The following is a 27,443-nucleotide window of genomic DNA, read 5'->3' as shown; positions in this document are numbered from 1 at the left end:
TCTCCAGGTCTACGGGCAGCTTACCTGGTCTAGCTCGCATCAGGTAAGCCGGGGTGCAGTTTGTAGCATTCACCGGGATATTGTTGTATAGGTCTATCAGGTCCGGCAGTTTTTCTGGCCACAGGCTGCGTTCCTCCAGGGGCAACGTATTCAGGAGATCAATGACTATATTGTTCATCTTCTCACACATCCCGTTAGTTTGGGGTTGGTAAGGCGTTGTACGAATCTTCTTACAGCCATAGAGGTTGCAGAACTCCTGGAAGATTTCAGCCTCGAACGCTGGACCCTGGTCTGTCAGGACCTGTTCTGGATACCCGTGTGGACGGCAGAAATATTACTGGAAGGCTCTGGCTGCTGTTTGGGCTGTCAAGTCCTTTACCGGGACCACCACTAGAAAACGGGAATAGTGGTCCACGATTGTCACGGCATAGATGTATCCAGACCGGCTTGGAGCCAATTTGACGTGGTCCAGAGCTACCAGCTCAAGAGGCTGCATGGTGACGATGGGCCTCAAGGGTGTCTTCTGGCTGGTGCGGTCCTTCTTCCTCAGGTGACAAGGGCCACAGTCTCTGCACCACTTTTCTACAGCTCCTCTCATGCCGACCCAAAAGAACCTTCCTCTTAGCAGGAACTCCAGTTTCTTCCAACCGAAGTGTCCTGCTCTGTCATGGTAAGCCCCCAGGACCATAGCTGCATCCCGCCTTGGGACCACGACTTGCCAGGTCAGCTCGTGCGTCCGGTGGTTAACAATCCTTCTGCACAACTTGCCTTTGTAGAGGAACAGCTTGCTCTTCTCCTTCCATAGCTGCTTGGCTTCCTCTGGGGCATCTGGATCTAGGCGGGCGTCTTCCCGGGTCAGCAAATCTTTCACCAGGCGGACTGCTGGGTCACTATCTTGGGTCTCGGCCCAGCTGTGGTGAGGTAGGGGATTGATCATCACAGTTGTTAGATCCTCCTCCTTCACGCGGTGAGAGTATTGAGCGGCTCCATACCGGTGAAATGCGGGGAGTTCTACCTCCTCCAGCTCTTCTGGGTCTTCGTCACCTTCAGGTAAGTGAGGCATCCTCGATAGGGCGTCAGCGTTGGCATTTGTTTTGCCGGCCCGGTACTTGATCACGAAGTCATAGTTGGAGAGACGGGCCATCCACCGCTGTTGTAGGGCACCCAGTCTTACATTGTCCAGGTCTGTCAACGGGTTGTTTTCCGTGTACACGGTGAACTTTGCGGAGGCCAGGTAATACTTGAAGCGTTCCGTCACGGCCCACACCACCGCCAAGAATTCTAGCTTGAAGGAGCTGTAATTCTCCGAGTTCCTCTCAGTGGGCCTCAGCTTCCGGCTGGCGTACGCGATCACCCTTTCTCTGCCCTGTTGATTATGGGACAGTACGGCTCCCAGTCCCACATTACTGGCGTCTGTGTGAAGGATAAAAGGCTGGCCATAATCAGGGTAGGCCAGGATCTCATCCCCCGTGAGGGCCATCTTCAACTGGCGGAAGGACTCCTCTTCCGGTTTATCCCACTTGAAGGGTGGCTTTTGACTCCTGGACTTAGACTGTCCGATCAGGAGGTCCTGCATAGGAGCTGCCATCTTAGTGAACCCGGGGATGAACCTTCGGTAGTAGCCTACCAACCCGAGAAACTGTCTCACCTCCTTGATGTTCGAGGGGCTTGGCCAGCTCTTGATTGCCATGACCTTGTCAGGGTCGGGGGCCACTCCTTCCGTGCTTACCACGTGCCCTAGGTACTGGACCTTTGGTTTCAGCAGGTGACACTTCGATGGTTTCACCTTCAGGCCATAGCCTGCCAGGGCTTCGAACACCTCGGCCAGGTGCTTTAGGTGGTCCTCGCAGGTCTTCGAATAGACGATCACGTCGTCCAGGTAAAGGAGGACCGTCTCGAAGTTTCAGTGCCCTAGACAGCATTCCATCAGCCTCTGGAAGGTCCCTGGTGCGTTGCAGAGCCCGAAGGGCATACAGTTGAACTCACTCAGTCCCATCGGGGTGGTGAAGGCGGTCTTCTCCTTGTCAGCCTCTGCCACAGGAACATGCCAGTACCCGCTAGTAAGGTCCAAAGTAGAAAAGAAGTTAGCAGATTTTAGTGCGGCTAAAGACTCCTCTATTCTAGGCAGCGGATATGCGTCTTTGTGGGTGATACGGTTGATTTGTCTATAGTCCACGCACATTATCATGGTGCCGTCTTTCTTTTTGACCAGAACCAAAGGGGCTGCCCAGGGGCTACAGCTGTCTCTAATAACCCCAGCTTCTTTCATCTCTCTTAGCATGCCCTTTGCGTTCTGATAATGTGCAGGGGGTACAGGGCTGTGCCTCTCTTTTATTGGTGGGTGGCTCCCGGTGGGGATGTGGTGTTCTATCCCCTTTACTCTTCCGAAGTCCAGCGGGTGCTTACTAAAGACTCTCTCGTACTCCTGTACCACCCGGTAGACTCCTTGTTTTTGGTGCAGGGGAGTGGAGTCAGCACCCACATGGAGTTTCTGGCACCAGTCCTCCTTTTGTTTCTGGGAGCCATTACCCTCCGCCTGTGGAGATGGAGGCAAGGGTTCCACGGCCCTGATAGCTTTGTGTTCGACGACAAACAGTTTGGCGAGTGTAGCGTACCTGGGTAAGTGTACTTCCCTCTCCCCAATGTTGAGGATGCGGACGGGCACCCTCCCATGACGGACATCAACCACCCCCCGGGCTGTCAAAATGGTGGGCCTGCTGTCTGAGTACACGGGTTCTACCATGGCTTGGTAGTCTCTACCTCTCAACCCGATTGCAGTCCGACACCAGATCATCATTTCACTTTTGGGAGGCCTGGAAATGGGGAATGGGTCACTCAGTCTTACGCTACCGATCTCACCACCAGACAGTTCTACCTGCTGCCGTCTCATCAGGGCTTTTATCTCCTTGTTGAGGACTCTCTGTTGGCCGGAACTAGCATTCACCGCCACCTGTTGTAGAATTACAATTACTTCTGAAAGACAATTTTCGATCACGTTAGTACCCACAGTTATTTTAGGGTGACTTTCACGACGGTCAATGTCCACAATAATTACTCCCTGTGCCGACAGTTCAACTTTACCAATTTTAATGATCATCTCCTTGAACCCCATCTGCGGCACGGGTAAGCCATTACTGGCGATGATGCTCAAGTTACTGTCTGGATACCGTGTGATATCAGCATCAGTCCAATACTGCTTAAAAAGTACACAAGGGATAGTGGTTACTTGTGACCCAGTATCCAGCAAGGCGCTCATGGGGATACCGTCCAGCACCACGGGTAAAACCGGGCGCCCCCCAACGTACTTATTACGCCAATTGTAAGGGCCTGGTGATCTTATGCCTGGGGGTTGGCCCTCTGCCCCAGGTTGGACCCGTTTAAATTACAGTACCTGGAAATGTGTCCGGGCTGGTTGCATCGGCGGCAAATGGGCTGTCCATCCTCTGCGTAGCGGTCTGTGGGCCTCCCTCGGAACGACAGGATCCTCCTCTGTCGACGCCACGGGACATCCTCCGGACTTGAAGCCAGCTCTATGGGTCTTGACGGGTCCACTTGCAATGCCTGGACGGTCCTGGTCAACGCCGCGACGCTCCTGGTCAGCTCCTGGACTTGGTGGTGCAGGTCTTTCGACTGGGCTTGGTTCAGGGCCTGTGCATCAGCCCCCACGGGGTCCATAGAGGAGGGCGCCGCCTCCTGGTGGTAGGTGATAGCAGGGCGCCGGGGGTTTATAGCACCACTGGTTGCGGATTCACGGAGCACCCTTATGGCCCTGTCCTTAAATTGGGCAAAGGTCAGGTCGGGGTTCTGAAAGAACATGAGGCGCAGTTGGGCCCTGTGGGCGCTACACAGCAGTCCTTCTATGAATTGTTCTGTTAGTAACTTATCCGTTTCCTGCACGCTGCCAGGGTCAGTTTGTTGGATGGCCCTTAGGGCTTCCTGCAAATTTAGGGCATAGTCTCTGATGCTGTCCTGTGCCCGCTGCTTACATCCATAGAACCTCATTTTAATCTCAGCGGAGGTACGTGTGTCAAAGGTACCCCGCAGCCGGGCCAGAATACCCTTCACAGTCCTTTTCTCCTCAGTGGGCCATGACTTTACCTCCCTTTGGGCTGCGCCAGTTAACTGCCCCGTTAGTATGCTAATCCTCTGTTCCTCTGTCAGGGGGTAAACGTGGAACAAACCGTATAGCCTTTCCTTGAAGTCAGTTAGGGCATGGGGCACCCCTGAGTATTTGGGCAGCCAGGCCGCTCCAGGGATGTAGGGCAGGGAAAAGGGCATCACCGCTGCTGCAGCCGCGTTGGTGGTAGTGGGCGCCTCTGTGTCCGACATCTTCCTCCCCCCTAGTTAAGCGTGGCCTACCTTCCGACGATCCTCTTCTGTAGGCCGTGGCTCCGCTGCTGCTATGGACGAGGACCTGGCGTCGCGTCCTGATGACGTCAGCGTCGCTCTCTCTCCCTTCCAGGACCTTGCGCAGCGTCGGTGCGTGGGGCGGAGCTTCGGATCTCGCGCGGTTTTGACGTCCACTTCCCTCTTCTTCCCGCGCGGCGTCCTGAAGATGGCGTCCGATGGCGGGAAACAGCTGCGGATGGCGGGAAGACGGCAGAAGACGGCGGGAAACGGTCCAAGATGGCGTCTGATGGCGGGAATCGGCTCCGGATGGCGGGAAATGACTCCGGACGGCGGGAAACTTCGCCACAGGTAAGTTACAAAAGTCTTTTTCAGGCACGCAGTACCCGGTGGTTGCGGGCACGAAATCCTGCCGACTACGCCAAAGCTGACTCGCCCCCTGGGCCGTGGGGCACTCGGATCCGGGCAATAGGGGGAACGATGGGAGTAGTAGTGGCAACCCGGTTCCGTGGCTCAGGGTGGTCAGGCCAGTGGTAGTCCGTTACGTGTTGTTGATTATGTCCGACTACGCCACCCGTGGATTGCGGTTATTAGGAACCGCCGCTGCATGCAGACCGCTGGGGCTGATGAGGTGTGCAGCTAGGGTAGTGTGACTCCCCACGGGAAGAGTGCGGCCCCAGGGCAGTATAATGGATGTTGGGAGTGATGGTAGTGAGAGTCCCAGTGCTGATAGTGCTGGAGGAGCAAGGAGCACGCAGACAACAGGTTGCAGTCCAGGGTCTTTACTAGAACAGGTAAATTGACCCACAAACAGTCCCAGCTAGGAGGGGACCTGGATGTCTGAGAGCAACGGGGAAATTGGCCCTGGTCAGGGTGAGGGTGTAGGCCTACCGTGCTTTCTGCGCTCCTTCTGGCTATCTCCTCGTTATAGGGTAACAGCCCACGTTTCCGAGCTTTCCGTGTATTCTCGCCTGTATGGCCTGCGACGTGGGTTCCTTTCTGCTCCCAGCCTTGTACGGCTTTACTGGTCCCTTCGGTTGTGGCAGGGCCTCCAGGCTTCTTAGGCCAAGGAATATACAGTCCCTTGCGGACTGGTTCTCTGCTGGAGGATGTAGAATCCTCCCAGCCTCAGACACCAAAGTCTGGTAAAGTCAGTCTCTTGTCTGCCAAGACAGGCTCACTTCGCCTCTTGTCTCTGGCTTGTGGCTCTCCTCCTGCCACACTTCCTCTTAGGTGCAGTGCAACTGTCTGTCCCTGCTCTGCTCTGGGACAAGTCTCAGTGCTGAGACAGGCCATCAAGTTCTCTCTAACCCTGCCCCCAGTACCAGCTTTTATAGGGGCAGCCTGCTCCCCCTACTGGCCTGAGACAGGAGGCATTGCATGCTAATGTTCCCCTGACTAGAGAAACTCCCCCTTGCTCTCAGACACAGCTTTAATTACACTTGTGGCATCCAGGCCAGGGTGACACAGTGGCAGTGGGGTAATAGGGCTGGGGTTGATGTCAGCTTATAATGCCAGCAGACATCAAGCCCAGGTTAGTAATGGAGAGGCGTCTATAAGATGCCCCCATTACTAACCCCATAGTGAAAGTTAAAAAAAAACACAAACACCCAGAATAAAATCCTTTAATTGAAATAAAGACACAATTCTTTAATGTTCTAAATTAAACTGTACTTACTGTCACGCCCATTCCAGCTGAAGCCAATGTCTTCTGCAATAAAAGTAAAATAATAAACCAACCTCATCCTTACCTTTCCATGGTTCCCAGGACGGCTTCAGCTCTACTACATTGACATGACAGGCTGGAGCGCAGCAGAACGCTGCCATCCAGCTTGCCATGCTGCAGACACTGAGAAGCGCAGGCATGCTTGCGCTCCTCAGTGTCTCACTGTGACGGCATCCAGATGAGCCGAGTTCATGTCCAATGAACTTAGCTCACCTCATGCATGTCACTGACAGCGTGAGAGAATTCTCCTGCGCATGCGGTGCCGGCAAATGACATCACCGCTTGAGCAGGAGAATTTTCCTACGCTTGGGCGGCATTGAGATGGCAGGCTGGGCGGTAGCAGAACGCTGCCATCCAGCATGCCATCCTTCAGAGACACTGCAGAGCGCAGGCAATATTTCTGAAGGATGACAAGCTGGATGGCAGCGTTCTGCTACCATCCAGCCTGCCATCTCAGTGCCATCCCAGCGTGGGAGAATTCTCTTACTCAAGCGGTGACGTCATTTGCCGGCACCGCATGCGCAGGAGAATTCTCCCACGCTGTCAGTGACGTGCATGAGGTGAGCTGAGTTCATTGGACATGAACTCGGCTCATCTGGAGGCAGTCACAGCCCGACACTGAGGAGCGCAAGCATGCCTGCGCTTCTCAGTGTCTGCGGCATGGCAAGCTGGATGGCAGCTTTCTGCTGCGATCCAGCCTGTCATGTCAATGTAGCAGAGCTGAAGCCGTCCTGGGAACCATGGAAAGGTAAGGATGAGGTTGGTTTATTATTTTACTTTTATTGCAGAAGACATTGGCTTCAGCTGGAATGGGCGATACGGTGAGAAGAGTTTAATTTAGAACATTAAAGGAATGTGTGTTTATTTCAATTATAGAACTTTATTCTGGGTGTTGAGTTTTTTTAAAATACTTCACTAGAAATTCATGGTGGTCATGTCTAATATTGGCGTGACCCCATGAATTTCGGACATAGGGCCAGCCCAGGTTCGCACCATTCTCGCATATGGCCTTCCCTGGCTCCAGGTTCAGCAGAGACAGCCATAGCTGAAACTGAGCCTGGAGAGCTGACCACAACTCTTCAGCTGTATGACTGCGATCTCCAAGGCATATTAATTTGAAGACTACCTGATTGCAGTAAGCCCTGTCTGCGCAGTATGGAGGTGGCGTGGATTCGCTCTGCACTGTTGGAACGCATGTCTCGTTAAGGCAGAGGTTGATTGCGGAGGCTCTAGAGGAGGTGGAGGATGCAGAAGCAGTGGAGGAAGTGTGAAATACAGAGGTTTGTTCTGCAAGCCTTGGGGATTCCAAGATTTGTGGAGCAGCCCCTTCCCCACTTGTCCCCACTGCCACCGGAGTCACCCAGTGCCCAGTCAGCGAGATGTAATGCCCCTGGCCATGCTTACTAGTCCATGTGCCTGTGGTGAAATGCACCCTGGCAGACATAGATTTAGTCAATAACTGGGTGATGTTGTTTGCGACATGCTGGTGTAGCGCCGACACAGTTTTCTTAGAGAAGTAATGGCATCTAGACAACTGGTAATGGGGGACTGCTATGGCCATCAGCTTTTGGAAACCGTCTGTATCCACCAGGCTGAAAAGCAGGATTTCTGTGGCCAACAGATTGGAGATGGTGAAGTTCAGCCTCTAAATTTGTCATGTGTAGGATGAAACTATTTTTTACATGACCACAACTGCAGGACCAAGGGCTGGCTGCTGTGCTGAGAAAGGGTAGAGTAGGGTGAGCATGACAAGCTGCTGGACCGTGAGTGAGGTGCAGGCAGCGATGTTAAGGTGGATTGAGAAAAATGTGGTGTGCATGACTGACTGTAGTGGGTAAACAATTGGAGGTTCTGCGGCTGTAGACCTGTATGACAACACTTGGCACTGTGATGAAGGATGAAGTAGCAGCAGATGAGGATGATGGGGAGGCCCATGGCTGGTGAGGCCCGCTGGTCCGCTGGTTCATTTTATCGCAGGGAAATTGCCAGACTAACCTATGTTGATTACGCATGTTATGGTTCATGCATGTGGTAGTCAAATTATTGCAATTTTTCCCTCTACTGACTCTTTTTTTGCAAAGTTGTCAGATAACTTAAGTTGTCTCATCCTTTGCGGTCTCAAAAAAGGCCCAGGCTAGGCAAGCCTTGCCATCCCTGTGAGCTGCAGACAAGCGACCGCTGCTGCCCACAGCCACAGTTGTTGCTGAGAATGCAGTGCTTCTCATGGTTGCATCACTCCATGTCTGAGCGGTAGGCCGCAAAGTAACCTCCTCGTGTTCCTTCTCCACCTCTACTGAGCTACTCAGCTGCATACCTCTGGGTTCACAACAAGTGGGATCTACAACCTCATCATCATCCTCTCTGTTCTCCCACTTTTCGCCCCGAGAGTCACCCTCTTCCTGCCCTGACAGCACATTACAGTCCACGTGTGTCTCAGATATCTGAATCTCATCAGGATCAACTCCCCCCCACCGAGGGTTAACATATGGTAATGAGGATCAGGTTTCTGCTCGGACCCTACTTCGCCCTGCCCCGGATCCAACAGAAAAAAAATGTGGGCTTCGGTGCAGATGATTTCCTCCTCTTCAGGCTATGAATCTTTGGAGCAGACCCCTAATGCCCATGGAATAGAATGTGTGAACAGCTCTGCAGACTCACCCATCCATGGCTACCAACAGTCAGCTGGGCGGTTGGAGAGTTGTGATGCGGAGGAAAACAAGAGTAATTGGAATGCCACCTCTAAAAACTGTACTGTGTGTGATGTTGAGGTGTCCCGATGCATTTCCCCCCACCAGTCCTGGGGTTCATCAAGGGACCTTTGGTAGAAAGGGACCTTAGTGGGTCAGAGGGCCAGCAATTCCACGGCTCTTTCCCCTTAATCACAAAGGAACAATGCCCGTGCAGAGGTACGCCAAGGTGGCCACCATATTTAATAGGAAATGCTGCTCCATGTCTCATCCGTGAGTATTGAAAGTGACGTTAAGGTCTTTAGAACGATGAGTGCCACCTATTGCTAGACAGATGTGCTTGTCATGAAGTCACTTCTGCCAGACATGATGTTTCCATCCTGATTGTGGAAAGCTGGATACGTTCTACAGCCCACAGGATCACATCATGGAATGCAATGCTCTCCAACCCGGCAGCTCTTGTCTTACAGTTGCAGCCACACATTAAACAATTCAAATCAGCCCTCAGGGTAATAATGACATATACACTGCTCAAAAAAAATAAAGGGAACACTTAAATAACACATTGTAACTCCCATTCAATCACACTTCTGTGAATTCAACCAGTCCACTTATGAAGCAACACAGATTGTGAATCAATTTAACCTGCTGTTGTGCAAATGGAACAGACAAAAGGTAGAAATTATAGGCAATTAGCAGGACACCCCCTATAAAGGAATGGTTCTGCAGGTGGTGACCACAGACCATTTTTCTGTTCTCATCCTTTTTGGCTGTTTTGGTTACGTTTTCACTTTGTCATTGCTCTCACCCCTAGAGATACAGTAGCATGAGGCGCTGTCTACAGTACAACCCACAGAAGTTGCTCAGGTAGTGCAGCTCATCCAGGATGGCACATCAATAAAAGCTGTGGCAAGAAGGGTAGCTATGTCTGTCAGCAAAATTTTCAGAGCATGGAGCACATACAAGGAGACAGGCCAGTACACCAGGAGATGTGGAGGGGGCCGCAGAAGGTCAACACCCCAGCAGCAGGACCGATACTTCCTCCTTTGTGCAAGGAAGAACAGGAGGAGCAGTGCCAGAGCCCTGCAAAATGACCTCCAGCAGGTCACTAACATCACTAACATCCATGTGTCTGCTCAAACTGTCATAAACAGACTCTAAGAGGGTGGCATGAGGGCCCGACATCAACAAGTACGTGTTGTGCTTACAGCCCAACACCGTGCAGGGCAATTGGCATTTGTCAGAGAACACCAAGATTGGCAGATTCGACAATGGTGCCCTGTGCTCTTCACTGATGAGAGCAGGTTCACACAGATCACATGTGGCAGATGTGACAGAGTCTGGAGAAGCCATGGAGAACATTCTGCTGCCTGCAACATCTTCCTGCATTTCTTATATAATTACCATCAAGTAGACAATAAATCATAAACTCAATATACTTTAAACATGATTAGCTAAATTTATTTGTGAAAATTCATTACACATATAGCACAACAACATGACAGAAAAAAATCCATAAAAAGCCCTATAAAACCCAGTTAAAACCACAAAGCTGGAGCAGATTAATAGATTTTCACGAATACATTTTGCTAATCATGTTTAATGTATATTGAGTTTATGATTTATTGTTTACTTGATGGTAATTATATAAGAAAGGTTCCTTACAGATTTAAACTTAGTATTTATGAATAATGGGTCAAAGTGTCCTTTCTCTGATATTAAAAACATCTTCCAGCATGATCGATTTGGCAGTGGGTCAGTTCTAGTGTGGGATTATTTTCCCATGTCCGCTCTAAAAATCTCTCATCTTTTAGTGTATGGTACAAAGGTTATATATGTGCAATTATTACCTGAGGGCTATATGAACTGATTCAAATCTTTTGGAGCGTACTCTGTTCCATGACGTGATCCAGCGTTCCACTATCAGGATGGACACATCACCTCTGGTAGGTAACTGTTAGGTATGCTTAACAGTTTTGTAGGACCAACTAAAGTCTGTTAGCCTTAACTTATTATCCCTGTGTACACCCTTTACTGCCCAGTATCTGTTTTTATAAGAGTGTTGCGTATATTAATATTCTTTTAAGTGGTAATCAGTAAAATTTATTTTTTAGGGTTTTTTTCTTTTTTGGTTTCAAAGTATATTTCAGCTGTCGGGTTTCCTTTAAATGAATGATGACATACTGCCTGTCAGTACATAGTGAATTAAGTGTATTGTGCCAACTACTCATATAGGAGGCCCAATCCTGCTTCCCTGTGAGCTAGTCAAAGTCTAAACTCAAATATCACATTATTAAAACTTATTTCTTATAGGTGAAAGAAGATGGTTCCAGTAGTTTTAATGAAACAAACCAGCTCTTGACAACATATGATTTATTTGTTGCGGGGTCAGAAACTACAAGTACCGCCCTGAGGTGGGCAGTGATGTTTATGCTCCTCTACCCAGATGTACAATGTGAGTAAAATATATAGTAAGGTGTAGTAATCACACAGTAAGATATATTCACCATATAGTAAGGTATGGATAAATATTCCTGTAGTAACGCTCATTTGTTTTCAGTCAAAGTACAGGAAGAAATTGATCAAGTCATTGGAAGAGAGCGTAAACCGACAATGGGGGATGTTCTACAAATGCCATATACTAATGCTGTGATCCATGAAGTACAACGATATGGAGATATTCTTCCTTTGTCTTTGCCTCACATGGCCTACCAAGACATGGAGATAAAAGGTTTTGTTATTCCAAAGGTAAAATCCATGGGTAATTCCTTGGATTTTTGTATTACCAGAAATATAATGGAAATATGAACAAGAAAGTAAAATCCAGCCCGACGGACATACAATTTTCTTTATTCAGATAAGTAAAAAACAGTGGACAAGTAGTAAGACTTTCATGTTAAGGTTAGCTATAGGATCTACGTGTATCAGGTGTAGTAGCTAGAGATGAGCGTTGTTCTACTCGAACTGTTCGCCAATCTCAAATTCGAGCTGTTTTGGGCGGTGTTCGAGCCGTTCGACGAACACGAACAATTTGAGAAAAATTCGGCTGTTCGAGGTTATGTTCGATAACTGTTCGTGCACCAAAATCATAACTGGATTGTTTCTCAGTAATGATGAAAATTAATGTTAATACGCAGTTTGAGTGTACAGCGGGGTGGGGGGAGGGGCAGGGGATGGATCTCTGCAGGAACAATGAAGATCTCCATTTTTTTTTCTCTTTCCCGCATTTGCAGTGGGGAGGTGCAGTCTGTCAGCCTATCAGCAGCGCACACACGGAGCGAAGTGCTTTTTTTCACACAAGCAAGGGCATGTGTGATTGGCAGTGTATGTCACATGTCCTTGCCCTATAAGACCAAGCCATTTTCCCCGTCGCCACCATTTTCTCACTGCTGCAGCTGCGTGTTAGACGGCACCGCTGTTGCTGTGTGCGCTATACCTTGTTAATTTCAAGCCAATTTTCGCACAACTCTACAGATAGCTTGGGAGTAGGGAATAGTTGTGATTGCAGTCCTTTTAAGGACTAGGTTACAGCATTTCCTACGACTTTTATCAGGCAGGTCTGTGCTCTTAAATAGATAGATTGTGGGAGTAAAGACTAATTGTAATTGGAGTCCTTTTCAGGACTAGGTTACATCAGTTCCTATCAGTTTTTGCCAGGCAGGTCTGTGTCAGTGCTGTGCAAGTTTTTTTCACAGCATTTGGCTGAATCTAGCAAAGCTAATCCTTTTTGGCCTATTGCATAGTGTGTTAGTCAGTGGAGTAGCCTATCTGTGTTGCAAGATATACCACCTGTGTATAGAATACCAATTTTTTTACTGCACCTAGTGAAGTAAAATCTTTTGGGCATAGCATCATTCTATTAGTCCATCTATACTGACCTCCATCAGGTTGGAAATTGAATATAATTTTTTTCTGCATCTAGCTCTGAAAAAATATTGGGCTTCTAGCTGTGTGTGGGACTTGTTCTATTAATCCATCTATACAGACCTCCATCAGGTTGCAAACTGAATATATGTTTTTCTGCATCTACCTCTGAAAAAATATTGGGCTTCTAGCTGTGTGTGGGACTTGTTCTATTAATCCATCTATACAGACCTCCATCAGGTTGCAAACTGAATATATTTTTTTCTGCATCTACCTCTGAAAAAATATTGGGCTTCTAGCTGTGTGTGGGAATTGTTGTATTAGTCCATCTATACTGACCTCCATCAGGTTGCAAACTGAATATATTTTTTTCTGCATCTACCTCTGAAAAAATATTGGGCTTCTAGCTGTGTGTGGGACTTGTTCTATTAATCCATCTATACAGACCTCCATCAGGTTGCAAACTGAATATATTTTTTTCTGCATCTACCTCTGAAAAAATATTGGGCTTCTAGCTGTGTGTGGGACTTGTTCTATTAATCCATCTATACAGACCTCCATCAGGTTGCAAACTGAATATATTTTTTTCTGCATCTACCTCTGAAAAAATATTGGGCTTCTAGCTGTGTGTGGGACTTGTTCTATTAATCCATCTATACAGACCTCCATCAGGTTGCAAACTGAATATATTTTTTTCTGCATCTACCTCTGAAAAAATATTGGGCTTCTAGCTGTGTGTGGGACTTGTTCTATTAATCCATCTATACAGACCTCCATCAGGTTGCAAACTGAATATATTTTTTTCTGCATCTACCTCTGAAAAAATATTGGGCTTCTAGCTGTGTGTGGGACTTGTTCTATTAATCCATCTATACAGACCTGCATCAGGTTGCAAACTGAATATATTTTTTTCTGCATCTACCTCTGAAAAAATATTGGGCTTCTAGCTGTGTGTGGGACTTGTTCTATTAATCCATCTATACAGACCTCCATCAGGTTGCAAACTGAATATATTTTTTTCTGCATCTACCTCTGAAAAAATATTGGGCTTCTAGCTGTGTGTGGGACTTGTTCTATTAATCCATCTATACAGACCTCCATCAGGTTGCAAACTGAATATATTTTTTTCTGCATCTACCTCTGAAAAAATATTGGGCTTCTAGCTGTGTGTGGGACTTGTTCTATTAATCCATCTATACAGACCTCCATCAGGTTGCAAACTGAATATATTTTTTTCTGCATCTACCTCTGAAAAAATATTGGGCTTCTAGCTGTGTGTGGGACTTGTTCTATTAATCCATCTATACAGACCTCCATCAGGTTGCAAACTGAATATATTTTTTTCTGCATCTACCTCTGAAAAAATATTGGGCTTCTAGCTGTGTGTGGGACTTGTTCTATTAATCCATCTATACAGACCTCCATCAGGTTGCAAACTGAATATATTTTTTTCTGCATCTACCTCTGAAAAAATATTGGGCTTCTAGCTGTGTGTGGGACTTGTTCTATTAATCCATCTATACAGACCTCCATCAGGTTGCAAACTGAATATATTTTTTTCTGCATCTACCTCTGAAAAAATATTGGGCTTCTAGCTGTGTGTGGGACTTGTTCTATTAATCCATCTATACAGACCTTCATCAGGTTGCAAACTGAATATATTTTTTTCTGCATCTACCTCTGAAGAAATATTGGGCTTCTAGCTGTGTGTGGGACTTGTTCTATTAATCCATCTATACAGACCTCCATCAGGTTGCAAACTGAATATATTTTTTTCTGCATCCACCTCTGAAAAAATATTGGGCTTCTAGCTGTGTGTGGGACTTGTTCTATTAATCCATCTATACAGACATTCATCAGGTTGCAAACTGAATATATTTTTTTCTGCATCTACCTCTGAAGAAATGTTGGGCTTCTAGCTGTGTGTGGGACTTGTTGTATTAGTCCATCTATACTGACCTCCATCAGGTTGCAAATTGAATATAATTTTTTTCTGCATCTAACCCAGCCAATAGTTTTGGCCTAATACCACAGTTTGGCCACTCAGCTCTGCTCTGTTCCCATCCATTGTTTTTTTGTGCAAACAACTCCAGAGTTGTGAATTAGTTAACCACCAAAATGAGTGGAAAAAGGCCTGCTGCTGGTGGAAAGGGGAATAGGCGTGTTGGGAAGGGGAAAAAAGGTTGTGTCCGTGGGGTAGGTGTTAAAGCAACAGTAACATCTGCAGAAGAAAGACCATCTTCCAGCCAAACTAAAATGTCTACTTCTTTTAGCGGACAATGTGATAAGATCCCTTTCTTACGGCCACGCCAATCGCTACAAATTCCAGATGAGGCACAAAAACAGCAGGTGCTTCAACGGATATCAAGTGCTCCTTTAAGTGGGCTCTCCTCCACATCAACTTCAACATCACAAATACTCCAGTCCTCAAAGGTGTCACCCCAATCGCACTTGCTTCCTCACAGCTCCCAAATCTCCAGCTGCCCGTCTGAGTATGAGGTAGAACAGATGGTTGAGTCTGCAGAGCTGTTTACTCATACTATAGCCTGGGAATCAGAGGTCGACTCCAGCGCTTCTGTGAATCCAGACGAGGAAATGATCTGCACTGATGCCCAGAATCTTTATGAGTCGGATCCAGGACCAGACGCAGAAGGTTCTGACCATAATGTAGACCCTCATTCCCAAACTGTAACTCCTGTTGGTGGAGACAATGAGGAAGACGATGATAAGACTCAAATACCTGATTGGAGCGACAACTTTAGTTTTTTGTCAGGGCAGGAACAGGTTGGCTCTGAGGACGACGGGTGTGATAACGCACAGGGTGATGATGATGAGGTTGGAGATCCCACTTACTGTCAACCCACAGTCAGCCAAGAGATGAGGTCAGCAGAGGAGGTGGAGGAAGATGCTAGTGACGACGAGGTCAGGTTGCGCCTTCCTGGACAGAGACGTAGTACTGGAAGCACGTCAACAACTGCATCCTCAAACACAACTCTGCCTCTCACCACAAGTCGTGGTGGCTCTTCAGGTCGCATGGGTGCTAAGCCTTGCATAGCCTGGGCATTTTTTCAGATCGATAAAGATGACCCAACTCGTGTTATCTGTAACATTTGTCAGCAAAAGCTAAGTAGAGGCCAAAAAATACATAGTTTGAGTACTTCATGCATGAACCGGCACATGAACATGAAGCATAAGTTGCAGTGGGAAGCTCAGTGTGCTACAATGCGGCCTAGCCGGCCGGGCCAACCACCGTCTGCCATATCTTGTGCATCCGCGGCCTCTTCATCCTCTGTGACTGGGGGGACAGCAGTCACACCTGTTTTGGGGCGCAGACCTGCCACCTCTTTACCCGCAACAGCCAGCGTGATTGGCAGGTCATCATTTTCTTTGGAGGTGGTAACACCAGCTGGTGTTGAGCGCTGTCCGACATCGATAGCACCACCTTTGGATCAAGGCAACCTAACATGTCCGCCTGCATCTTCCTCACAGACCGGCAGTTTGCCGGGGACACCCTTATCAACCCCGTCTAAGCACAATAGCCAGCCCTCGGTCCCTCAGATGTGGACAAGTAAAAGACCATTTCCTCCTAGCCATGAGAAAGCTAAGAGGTTGAATTTCACCATCTGCAAGCTCTTGGCTACAGAAATGCTGCCTTTCCGCCTGGTGGACACAGAGGATTTTCGAGACCTTATGTCCGTCGCAGTGCCCCAGTACCAGATGCCCAGTCGGCACTACTTCTCAAAGAAAGGTGTGCCTGCGCTCCACCAGCATGTCGCACACAACATCACCGCTTCTTTGAGAAACTCTGTGTGTGACAGGGTGCATTTCACCACAGACACTTGGACGAGTAGGCATGGACAGGGGCGTTACATGTCGCTGACTGGGCACTGGGTAACTATGGTGACAGCAGGACAAGGGGCTGCTGTCCAAGTCTTGCCGTCCCCACGAGTTGTGCGTCAATCCTCTTTATGTCAAAGTTCCTCCACTGCTTCTGCCTCCTCAACCTCCTCTGGGTCTTCCATCTGCACCCAAAGCCTGTCTGGTCATGCCACAAGCTTTTTAACTGCGCAGAAGGGATCCTGCACACCTCCTTACTATGCTGGCAGTAGGGCTCAACGTCATCAGGCGGTTTTTACATTGAAATGTCTGGGAAATGTGAGTCACACAGCTGAGGAGTTGTGGTCAGCTCTGGAGAACCAATTTCATGAATGGTTGTCTCCACTGGACCTGAAACCAGGGAAGGCCGTGTGCGACAATGCTGCAAACCTGGGTGCGGCCCTTCGCCGGGGCAATGTCACACACGTGCCTTGTATGGCTCACGTGTTGAACCTGGTTGTCCAGCAATTTTTAGCCCACTATCCCAGACTAGATGGCCTTCTGCAGAGGGCACGGTCGCTGTGTGCTCACTTCCGCCGTTCGCATCCCGCAGCTCAGCGACTTACATCTCTACAGAAGTCGTTGGGCCTGCCACTTCACCGGCTAAAATACGATGTGCCTACCCGGTGGAATTCAACTCTGCACATGTTGCAGCGACTGTGGCAGCACCGACAAGCCCTGGTGCAATACGTTCTGACGTATAGCCTGGGCCAACGAGATTCAGAGGTGGGGCAAATCACGCTGGAGGAGTGGTCTCAGATCAGGGACCTATGCACCCTTCTGCACAGTTTTGAAATGGCGACGAAGATGTTTAATGCTGACGATGCCATTATCAGCATGACTATTCCGGTGATTTACATGCTGGAGCACATGTTAAACAGAATTCGGAGTCAGGTGGTGGCACAAGAGGAGGTGGAGGAAGTAGAGGAGGAGGAGTTGTATGCGGAAGGGCTAACATCTGCAAGGTCCAGACGGTCGGCAGCACCAAGGCGGCAGGCATGTGAGGGTGGGGGAGATGGTTTTACCAGGGCGCATGGTAGCAGCCAAACTAGTGAGGAAGGTGCAGGAGCCCAGGAAGAAGTGGAGGACGAACTGATGGAAGACTCATCAGATGAGGGAGACCTTGATCACATTTCTGTTGTGCGAGGTTGGGGGGAGAGGACAGAGGAAGGAAGCATGATTGTTACCTCGCCACCAACACAACAGGGACTTGGTGCTCCTGGATGCGCAACACACATGAGTGCCTTCTTGCTGCACTACCTGCAACATGACCCTCGAATTGTGAGAATTAGAAATAATCCTGACTACTGGGTTGCCACACTGTTAGATCCCCGGTACAAAAGTAAATTTGCAGAAATTATTCCTGCCATAGAAAGGGATGCACGCATGCAGGAGTATCAGCAGAGACTGTTGCAGAATCTTACATGTGCTTTTCCACAAAATACCAGTGGTGCACGTAGTGAATCTCACAGTTCCAACTTGCCAACCGTGGGACCGTCAAGTGTTCAGCACTCAAACCGTAACAGAACCACAGTATCTGCTGGTAACATCAATTTTGCGGAATCATTTCACCACTTTTTTAGCCCATCCTTTGCAAGGCCACAGGAGACATGAAGTCTGACACATAGTCAACGCCTAGAGACGATGGTACAGGAGTATCTCCAAGTAAACATTGAAGCCACGACTGTGTCACTGGACCCTTGCTCTTTTTGGGCTTCCAATCTGGATAAATGGCCGGAGCTAGCCACTTACGCCTTGGAGATCTTGTCATGCCCCGCAGCCAGCGTTCTGTCTGAACGTGTGTTTAGCGCTGCTGGTGGTGTGCTGACAGATAAGCGCACGCGGCTCTCCACTGATAATGTAGACAGACTCACGTTCATAAAAATGAACAAATCATGGATCCGAAACGACTTTTCTACCCCTGAGTCATCCTGGGGAGAGTAAAAGCTTGATGATTGGTTATAATCACCCTACCAACCGTTTTAAGCTTTCAAATTACTAATCATGTTTATCTGTATCTTGACTGGAAAATAATTTGGGCTTTGTAGCAGTGTGCAGCACTGATCCTATTAGGCCATCTATACTAAAGCTTCACCAGATTTAAAATTATTAATAATTTTTAGCTGCATCTAGCCCGGAAAATAATTTTGGGGCTCCAAGATGCGCAAGACACATAAGTGCCTTCTTGCTGCACTACCTGCAGCATGACCCTCATATTGTCAGAATTCGAAGTAATCATGACTACTGGGTTGCCACACTCTTAGATCCCCCAAACTTTTCGATCAACCTTTTCATTTTAATAAAGACCAAAAAAATGGTCATTTTTGAAATTATAAGCATTAGCAGGTTGTTAGAAACTGAAATCAAACAGTTTTCAACTCAAAACTTAATTCTAGGTGATGTTACATTTTCACATAGGACCCCTTGTTCGAAAGGAGCTTCTGAACTCTCTCGTCCATTGAATTTGTCAGGTTTTGGATGGTTTCTGCTTCAATTGTTTTGCATGAGGACAGAATACCCTCCCAGAGCTGTTGCTTAGATGTGAACTGCCTCCCGCCATCATAGACACTCCTTTTAATGATGCTCCAAAGGTTCTGAATGGGGTAGAGGTCAGGGGAGCATGGGGGTCACACCATAAGTTTGTCCCCTTTTATGCCCATATCAGCCAGAGATGCAGATGTTTTATGTGCAGCATGAGATGGTGCATTATCATGCAGAAAAATGATCTTGCTGTGAAATACACGGTTCTTCTTCTTGAACCATGGCAGGAAGTGCTGTTTGAGAAAATCCACATACACTATGGAGTTCATCTTTAGCGCCTTCAGGGATCCTAAAGGGGCCGACAATCTCTCTCCCCATGATTCCAGCCCAAAACATTACTCCACCTCCTCCTTGTTGGCGCTGTAGCCGTGTTTGCGTGGGGTGTCCATCAACCAGCCATCCTCCACTCCATCCATCTGGACCATCGAGCGCTGCACGGCACTCATCCGTGAACAAAACAGTTTTGAAATCAGTCTTCATGTAATGTTTGGCCCACTGGAGCCGTTTCTGCTTGTGTGAAGTGGATAGAGGAGGTCGACAGGATGGCGTATGCACAGCTGCAAACCTCTGAAGGACCCTGCATCTTGTTGTTCGGGGGACGTTGGAGGCACAAGCAGCTTCAAAAACTTGTCTGCTGCTATGACAAGGCTTTTTTGCCGCTGCTCTTTCAACCTGACGTAATTGCCTGTAGGAAAGAGTCCTCAATTTGCCCTTATCAGCACGCACACGTGTGTACTGTGAATCAGCTACATACTTCTTGATTGCCAAGACACTTCATCCTGATCATCGCACAATGTTGATTGTAGTCATGCCTTGACCTAAACACTCCACAATTTGTTGCTTCTCAGCAGCCGACACATCCTTTTTCTTTCCCATTTTGGCAGAAAATGTAGGCTGCTTAATAATGTGAGACAACCTTCTAAAGTAGTCTTGCCTTTCATTGGACACACCTGCCAAACTAATTAGCACAGGTGTCTGCAATTGCTTACAGTGATATAAAGAGCCCTGACACACATCACCATCAATGATTTTAACTGACAAACAAACAAATTCTTCCCTTATCACTCCTAAACACTTTTTGCATAATAATTTGGAACGCAGTGTACATGTGCTTTTCCACAAAACACCAGTGGTTCACGTAGTGAATCTTACAGTTCTAACTTGCCAACCGTGGTCTGTATGGAGTTGTTCAATAAAGGGCCCAAAATTAAGATAACATAGATGGGAGAGGTCTCTATGAATAGGAATTCCTAAGTATTTGATACCCTGTGAGGGCCAGGCAAAGGGAAAGTTGGACTGGATGGAATCCTATATGGATTTGGGGAGGGAGACATCAAGGGCCTCAGACTTCGCTGCATTGATTTTAAAATTTGACCATGTAACAAAGTGATCTATTTCAGCCATAACAGCATGGATGGATATATGTGATTGAGTGATATATACTAGGACATCATCAGCAAATAGAGAGCACTTGTACTCGGTGCCTCCCACCTCAATCCACCTAATATTGGGGTTATGGCGAATTGATGAGAGCAGGTGCTCCGTCACTAGGATGTATAAGAGAGGGGACAGAGGACATCCCTGCCTTGTCCCATTGGTGATTGTGAAAGGTAATGAAAATGTTCTGATGCACCCCCTGGGCCTTGGGACACATGGAGCCGGACCCTTTTTGGTGGATGCTGGTGGTTGTAGTCTTCGTGGCGGCGACCCGGTTCCGTGGCTCAGGGTGGTCAAACCAGTGGCGGAACTATTTATGTGGTTTTGATGTTTAAATGTCCGACTGCGCCACCCGTGGATTGCGGTCAGAGTGAACCGCCGCTGCAGGGCAGACCGCTGAGGCTGGTGTTGTGGGTGCAGCAGAGCGTAGCATAACTCCCCACGGGAGGAGTATAGCCTCAGGGCAGTGTATGCGGAGGATGGGGGTGATGGTGCAGGGCAGCAGCAGTAACGACACGGAGTCAGTGATGCAGTCCAGGGCCTTTACTCACAGTTCTTATTATCCAGACCACGTCTGCAGGTAACGGCTGCCCACGTCGTACTGTGCTCACCAGGTGAGGGGCTCAGACAACTCCCAGATAACTTTGGAGCGCTTCACAGGACCCCCTTTGTGTGTCCTTTGTCTGGCCTTTCTTACCAACCCTTCTGTCCGGCTGCCTCGGGCCTCCTCTTGGTAAACTTGGCGCCAGTTTCCCTGACCCTATGTGGTGCCTTCCTAGCGGGTGTAGCGAGGGGCTGCACCACATAAAATGTCACAGCCTCCGGTTTCTAGCTGAGGGTCGTTTCCTGCCTCCACTAGTTTCGGGGACCGGTCTCCCCCTTTGGCCTGACCCCTCCACGCAGGTGGATTCGGGCGTGTGGTGGCGACTCGCCCGTCCGCACCCCTGGGATCCCTTCATTCCTCGTTCCTGGAGCCTTCTCCGCTCCTCTTCCTTCCTTCTCCCTCTTCCAGGCCTGGGCCTCTGTTACTAGACCCGCCTCCGGAGCAGAGCTCATGCAGAGCCCCTGCTCCCTGCCACTTCTGCTCAGACTTCTCTGCACTGAACTAAGATGGTGCCCACCTTTTATACTCCCTTCTCAATGCACCCAGGAACTGCTTCCTCCCTGCTCCTGCACTACAGGGTTCCCCTTCCTCAGTGTTCCCTCCCCCCACTCCAGCCAGGGACAGGGACTGTTGTGCCCATCTCAGAGGCATATTGGTCGCCCTGCCCCACGGCAATGTGGTGTAATGCATGCAGGTGTCGGGTCCTGATCCACACTCCATCCTTACCTGAGAGTGAGATATCACACCTCTGGGTGAGGTGCAATACCTCTGTAGCAACCGAGCCCTCAGGGTGCTACAGTTCCATTTATCTTCAGCCTAGGTGACGTATTGTGATACAGGGCCGTGATTTTGGCTATAAAAGGGTCCCCTAGACCCCTACCCCAAGCTTTTTAAGAGAATCATATATGGCGTGCCAGGAGACTCTATGGAATGCTTTCTCAGCATCCAACGAGAGTATCTAATTACAAATTTTTAACTGCATCTAGCCCAGGAAATACTTTGTGCCTAGTAGCAGTGTCTGCTAGTCAGCGGATTATCCCGGCTGTTAAGCAAGCTACACCACCTGTAGTTTAGACACTTAATTTTTTCAAAGGAAATGCTTCAGGACCATGGGATACTCAGTGAAGAGCATCAGGAGGCACCCCAAGGCATAGGGGCTGGGACTGGCAGTAGGATGCCTTGCGGTGGACAGCCGAGCTCGATCCTTATAAAAGCTTTTTAACTGCAGCAGCTTTAGTGGACGCTACTGGAGCTGGAATTACGCGGCTGCTGGCATGAGACTTGCCCTCCAATAGATCCTTGTAAATGGATTTAAAGTGTATTCATTCAAATTAGAGAGACAATTTAAATTAAAAAGCTTAGAGCTGCCTCCACCACAGGGGGGCTCGCTCGACCCACCAGCGGACAGGCACCAGTATTGGGAGAGGGGGGCTGGCAATCAGGGTTCACCGCGGCTCTGGCACAAACCCGGCGACACGGAGGTGGCACGGGCAGGAGCGGACTAACCGTGTCGGCTTCTCACTTTTTGGATTTTAGAAGGGCATGACATGCCTATAACTGTGTCTCCCCCTCCTTTTACTCCTCCACCTCTTTTATTTTCGCATGACTATATGTACTTGTCACTTTTCCATGTGTTAGTTATGTCTTCTGAGCATTTTGTCAGCTTTTGGACACCTTTGAAGGTGTTTTCTATGTATTTCTATGTGTTTTTGTTTGCCTGCCATTGGTTTTAACGGTGTTCGAAGGTGTTCGACGAACAGTTCGACGAACAGTTCGGCGAACACACGGGTGTTCGACGAACCGAACCGAACTCGAACACTACGGGGGTGGCTCAACACTAGTAGTAGCATCCTTAAAGGATTTGTCGGGTCCAAATCGATAAGTCTGCAGTCACTATGTGTGAGTGCAGACTTATGAATTTCCCTAGCTCACGCATTGTGCACTTTGTTTGATGGCATACACTCTAATAGTTGATAAGCTACCATTGTGGCAGCTAATAAAGTGCCGTGATGCTTGGGACATACTTCTAGCATTACTTGCATTTTCAACATCATATTGATGCTCTCTAATGCGGGTTCTGAATTGACGTGTAGTGCCCTCTATATACCTTACATTGCAAGTTAAACATTCAGTTACATAAATATCATAAGTAGCGTTGAGCCACCCCCGTAGTGTTCGAGTTCGGTTCAGTTCGTCGAACACCCGTATGTTCGCCGAACTGTTCGTCGAACTGTTCGTCGAACACCTTCGAACACTGTTAAAACCAATGACAGGCAAACAAAAGCACATAAAAACACATAGAAAACACCTTCAAAGGTGTCCAAAAGCTGACAAACTGCTCAGAAGACACAACTAACACATGGAAAAGTGACAAGTACATATAGTCATGCGAAAAGAAAAGAGGTGGAGGAGTAAAGGGAGGGGGAGACACAGATATAGGCATGTCATGCCCTTCTAAAACCAAAAAAGTGCGAAGCCGACACGGCCAGTCCGTTCCTGCCCGTACGACCTCCGTGTCGCAGGGTTTGTGCCAGAGCTGCGGTGGACCCTGACGGCCAGCCCCCCTCTCCCAATACTGGTGCCTGTCCGCTGGTGGGTCGAGCGAGCCCCCCTGTGGTGGAGGCAGGTCTAATCTTTTTAATTTAAATTGTCTCTCTAATTTGAATGAGTACACTTTAAATCCTTTTACAAGGATCTATTGGAGGGCAAGTCTCATGCCAGCAGCCACGGTTGCAGGAGGAGGAAGAGGTGGAGCCTGCCGTGTGCTGCTGTGTTTGGTGTGTGGAGAGAGCTCCTGGGAAGGGAGGTTTTGCCTTTACCATCTGGGACTTTTTGTCTGCCCCCTTCCCAGGAAAGGAGGCTTGCTGTGGGATTGGCCTCCGGGGCTGGGCCCCCAGCTCCTGCCCCCCGGTCCAAGCCGGCGGGGGGCAGGAGGAATACCATCGTGGCTGGGATGACCAGGTCCGGAAAAGGCAAGGCGTCCGGCATGAAGACCAGAGGGACCCCCGAGGCCACAGCCGCGGCAGCTCCTCCCCCCGGAGGTAGGCCGAGTACGTGCAGGGGTGCTGCAGCGGTGCCCCCTGATTGGGGCACCAAGGTGGCGAAGGAGTCCACTGTCATCTATGGCTCCCGCATCCATGCGCACCTCTGCGAGTATGAGGACGCCTCTAGGAAGCTAAAATCCCTCTGGGGGAGTTGAGGGTAGCTCAGGAGAGGTCCGACAGGGCCTCTAGCAGCAAGAAGCCTGAGCTATCTGCCGCGGTCAGGAGGATTAAGAAGGCCATCCAGGAGGTGGAGAACCGGCGGTGTACCATCCTGGAAGGCAGCGGGCCATTCAGAGAAAAGTTGGAGAACGACGACCGGTTCAGAGCCATGGCCGGTGGATCTCTGGAGGGGTCACGGAGCTCCAGCCAGGTGGTGGCGGTGGAGGATGAGGAGGAAGAGGACTGTGAGGAGGAGGTTGCACCCTACCCGCCATCTGGTGGCCTGGTAAGTGATCTCCAGGCATCGCATAGCGGGATAGCCCCTCAGCAGATGGCTCTCCCGTCTGACTCTAGCCCTTCAGAGGGCAGCGGGAGCGAAGGGGAGGATGAGGATGGTGGTAGTACTAGTGAGGGGGGCTGCCTCGTCATGAAGCAGATCAGGCAGATTGAGTCCCCGGTACGTTTTAACCAGCTGACGTTCGGGGATGAGATCTGCGAGGACGAGGCAACCGGGAGGGGGATGAAGAGGAAAGCGAAGAGAGCTATGAAAAAGAAAACATCGGTAACACATAAATTTGTGTATGTCCCCCTCTCTGGGGCCCCCCGGTCCCGTTGTGCGGCACCCGCCACCCACCCCGGCTCGGGCCCTGATGTGGGTCTGCAGCGAGGGGGCGGGGAGACTATAGGCCATGGTACGCAGAGCGCCGCCTCTGTTTGTAGTAATGAAGGTGGTGTGTCGGATGTGTCTGACATGGAGCATGGCACGGAGGGCGGCCCGGCGGCGGGCAAAAACCATGGTGGTGCTCAGGCTGGGTCCCCTGTGAGAGAGGGGGCTGGCCTGGCACCTGGTGTGCCTGCTGGCTTGCGGGGGACGGCGAGCGTAACTGCCGCTGCCACCTGCTCTGCTGGCGGCACACCGGCAGCCGGGGCCGCATCTCCGGCGGCGTGTGCTGGGAAAGTGTCTGGGTCCCTCACTCACGGATCCGTTAAATCTGGATCACTTTTGGGGACCCAGGCATCCGGTAAGGCATCTGGCGGGGCAAAAAGTGCAGGGCCTGCAGCTCCGGCAGAGCCGGTTCGTAAAAGGAAGGTGGTGGGGCCTGCTCCCCCGGCTGGGTCCGTGGCGAAGTCGGGGCCCCCCGGCGCAGGGGCCCAGTAAGGGGTCGGCGCTGAGGGCTCTGCCGTCGGTGGATGCCGAGGGGGAGTGGCCTAGCCTGGGGCCGGCCGCCGGAGTTGCTGTGGCCAAGCTCTTTGTGGCTAAGGGAGTGACGGTGGGGGGAGCTGTGCCTCCGGGAATTGGTGCCGCTGGATCAGGGACCCCCGAGAGTAGACCCGGCTCCGGGCCGGTTTTGGGGGTCCCGTCGTGGCCATTTTCGGGGGGCGTGGCCTCCCTGGTGTCCCCCACCCATGTGGGAATGGCCACGGAGGGCCGCACTGTGCTGCCGGGTGCAGGGGGTGTGGCTTCACAGGTGGGGGTCGCCCATGTAGGAGTGGCCACAGTGAGCAGTACTGTGCTGCCGGGCGCTGGGGGCGTGGCTTCCCGAGCCGGGTCTGCCCATGTGGGCGTGGCCACGCCCAGTGGGCGGGGCTTAGCGCCGGCGCCGGTGGCTGCTCCTGGAGCAACAGACACCACAGCTGCGGCCAGTGCCAGTGTGGGGGCTGCCGCTGTAGCTGATGCGGGTGCCTGTGTGCCGGGGTCCGCTGTGTCTGGGGGCTTACCTGGGGCAGGGGATCCGGCACTGCGGGTATCCAGGAAAGCTGCAGCAGGGCTGGATGGTGCAGTGGGAGGAGCTACACCTGGCTCTCTTCCTGCCAGTAAATCAGGAAGCTCCAGGTATGCTGGGAGCAGTGGTGCTGCACTGCTTAAGTCCTGCAGTGTGGTGCTTGATAGGCCAGCAGCATTAAAAGTGAACCCCCTGGCAGGGAAGATGCCACCAGCAGGCGGCAGTACTGGCAACACAAGTAATATGGACGGTGGTAGTGAAACTGTGCCCAGAAAGTGTACACAAAAAAAGAAAAACATTGACCCCGGTGCACATGGGAGTGGGAGCGGGGCGAGTGGGGTGATTGTAGACACAAATGGGGATGGTGTGGGTACGAATGTGTCTGTGGCTGGGGATGCAAATGGTGGGGTGTCTGCAGTAGGGTGCGTAAATGGAGTTTCTGTTGGTAGCGGGGAGCACGGTGGGGGGACTGGTCCATCTGCTCCTCCGGCCGCGAGCCCCCGGAGTTTTGCGGGGGTAGTGGCTGGGGCCTCGGGGTCCTTTCGGGGGGTTTCCTCGCCTCTGGACCTCAGGGACGGTGACTTGCGACGCCGTTTTCTGGAGGCCCTCAAGAAGGGAGAACGGACGATCACAGTAGAGGGAAGAGAGGTGGATCTGGCCTTTTGGCTGGACAGGCATGGCCAGGCTGCCTTCCAAGATAAAAGGGAGGGGGAAACAGTGTGGTCCCCCCCCGACAGCCGGGCAGGGGGTGGCAAGGAGGAATGTAGTCCGTCTTCGGTGGAAGGGTAGTGAAGCGTGCCCGCCTAGAGCGAGGGTCGTGGAGCTCCTCCTGAAGATGGACTTCAGGGCAATTGACATCTTTGCCCTGATCCATCCTTTTGGTACCTCCATCTTTGACATCAGTTTTGTTCGGCCGGAGGGCTTAGAGCTTTTCTGGTCGAATTTTGAACTGGTGAAGGGGGAGCCCGGCTGGCGAGACTTTGCCGTACAGGCGGTTTCTCGCCAAAATGGCGTAAAGAGGGTGACCGTTCTAACAAATAACGAGTCACTCTCAGTGATCGATATTATGACGTGGCTTTCTCGTTATGGGGAAGTCACAGAGGTCCCAAAGAAGAACAGGGACGAGTTCGGCATTTGGTCAGGGGGCTGGACCTTCATGATGAAATTGAAGGTTTCAGGTGGTACTGTCACTCACATCCCCTCCTCGGCATTCCTGGGGAGGGACAGGATCCTGATCTTCTACCAGGGGCAGCCGAAGGTCTGCCACAGGTGCGGTGACCCCCGCCACTTCAGCGCGGGCTGCAAGGTGCAGAAATGTGCCTTGTGTGGCGGGGTAGGTCATCTGGCCGCGGCCTGTGGTGACATTAGATGTCACCTGTGTGGTGATCTAGGTCACCCGTATAGCCGCTGCCCACATTCCTTTTCCAACACCAT

At 50.2% G+C, this 27,443-nt stretch overlaps 1 protein-coding gene across 2 annotated transcripts in view; it reads left to right on the top strand.

Moving 5' to 3' along the window:
* The window catches only part of LOC141157212 (cytochrome P450 2D15-like), a 267,789-nt gene that overhangs the window by 173,887 nt on the left and 66,459 nt on the right, over nt 1-27,443 (top strand). For both annotated transcript variants that reach the window (XM_073644201.1, XM_073644202.1), the window contains exons 6-7: nt 11,074-11,215; nt 11,321-11,508. In XM_073644201.1, coding sequence (XP_073500302.1) covers nt 11,074-11,215; nt 11,321-11,508 — 330 coding nt within the window. The remainder of the gene's footprint in view (nt 1-11,073; nt 11,216-11,320; nt 11,509-27,443) is intronic.

Source organism: Phyllobates terribilis, unplaced genomic scaffold (assembly GCF_046119375.1).
Source record: "Phyllobates terribilis strain yellow unplaced genomic scaffold, ASM4611937v1 Scaffold_8__6_contigs__length_399053987, whole genome shotgun sequence".
Lineage (NCBI taxonomy): Eukaryota > Metazoa > Chordata > Amphibia > Anura > Dendrobatidae > Phyllobates > Phyllobates terribilis.
This window is presented reverse-complemented; position numbering and strand designations above follow the sequence as displayed.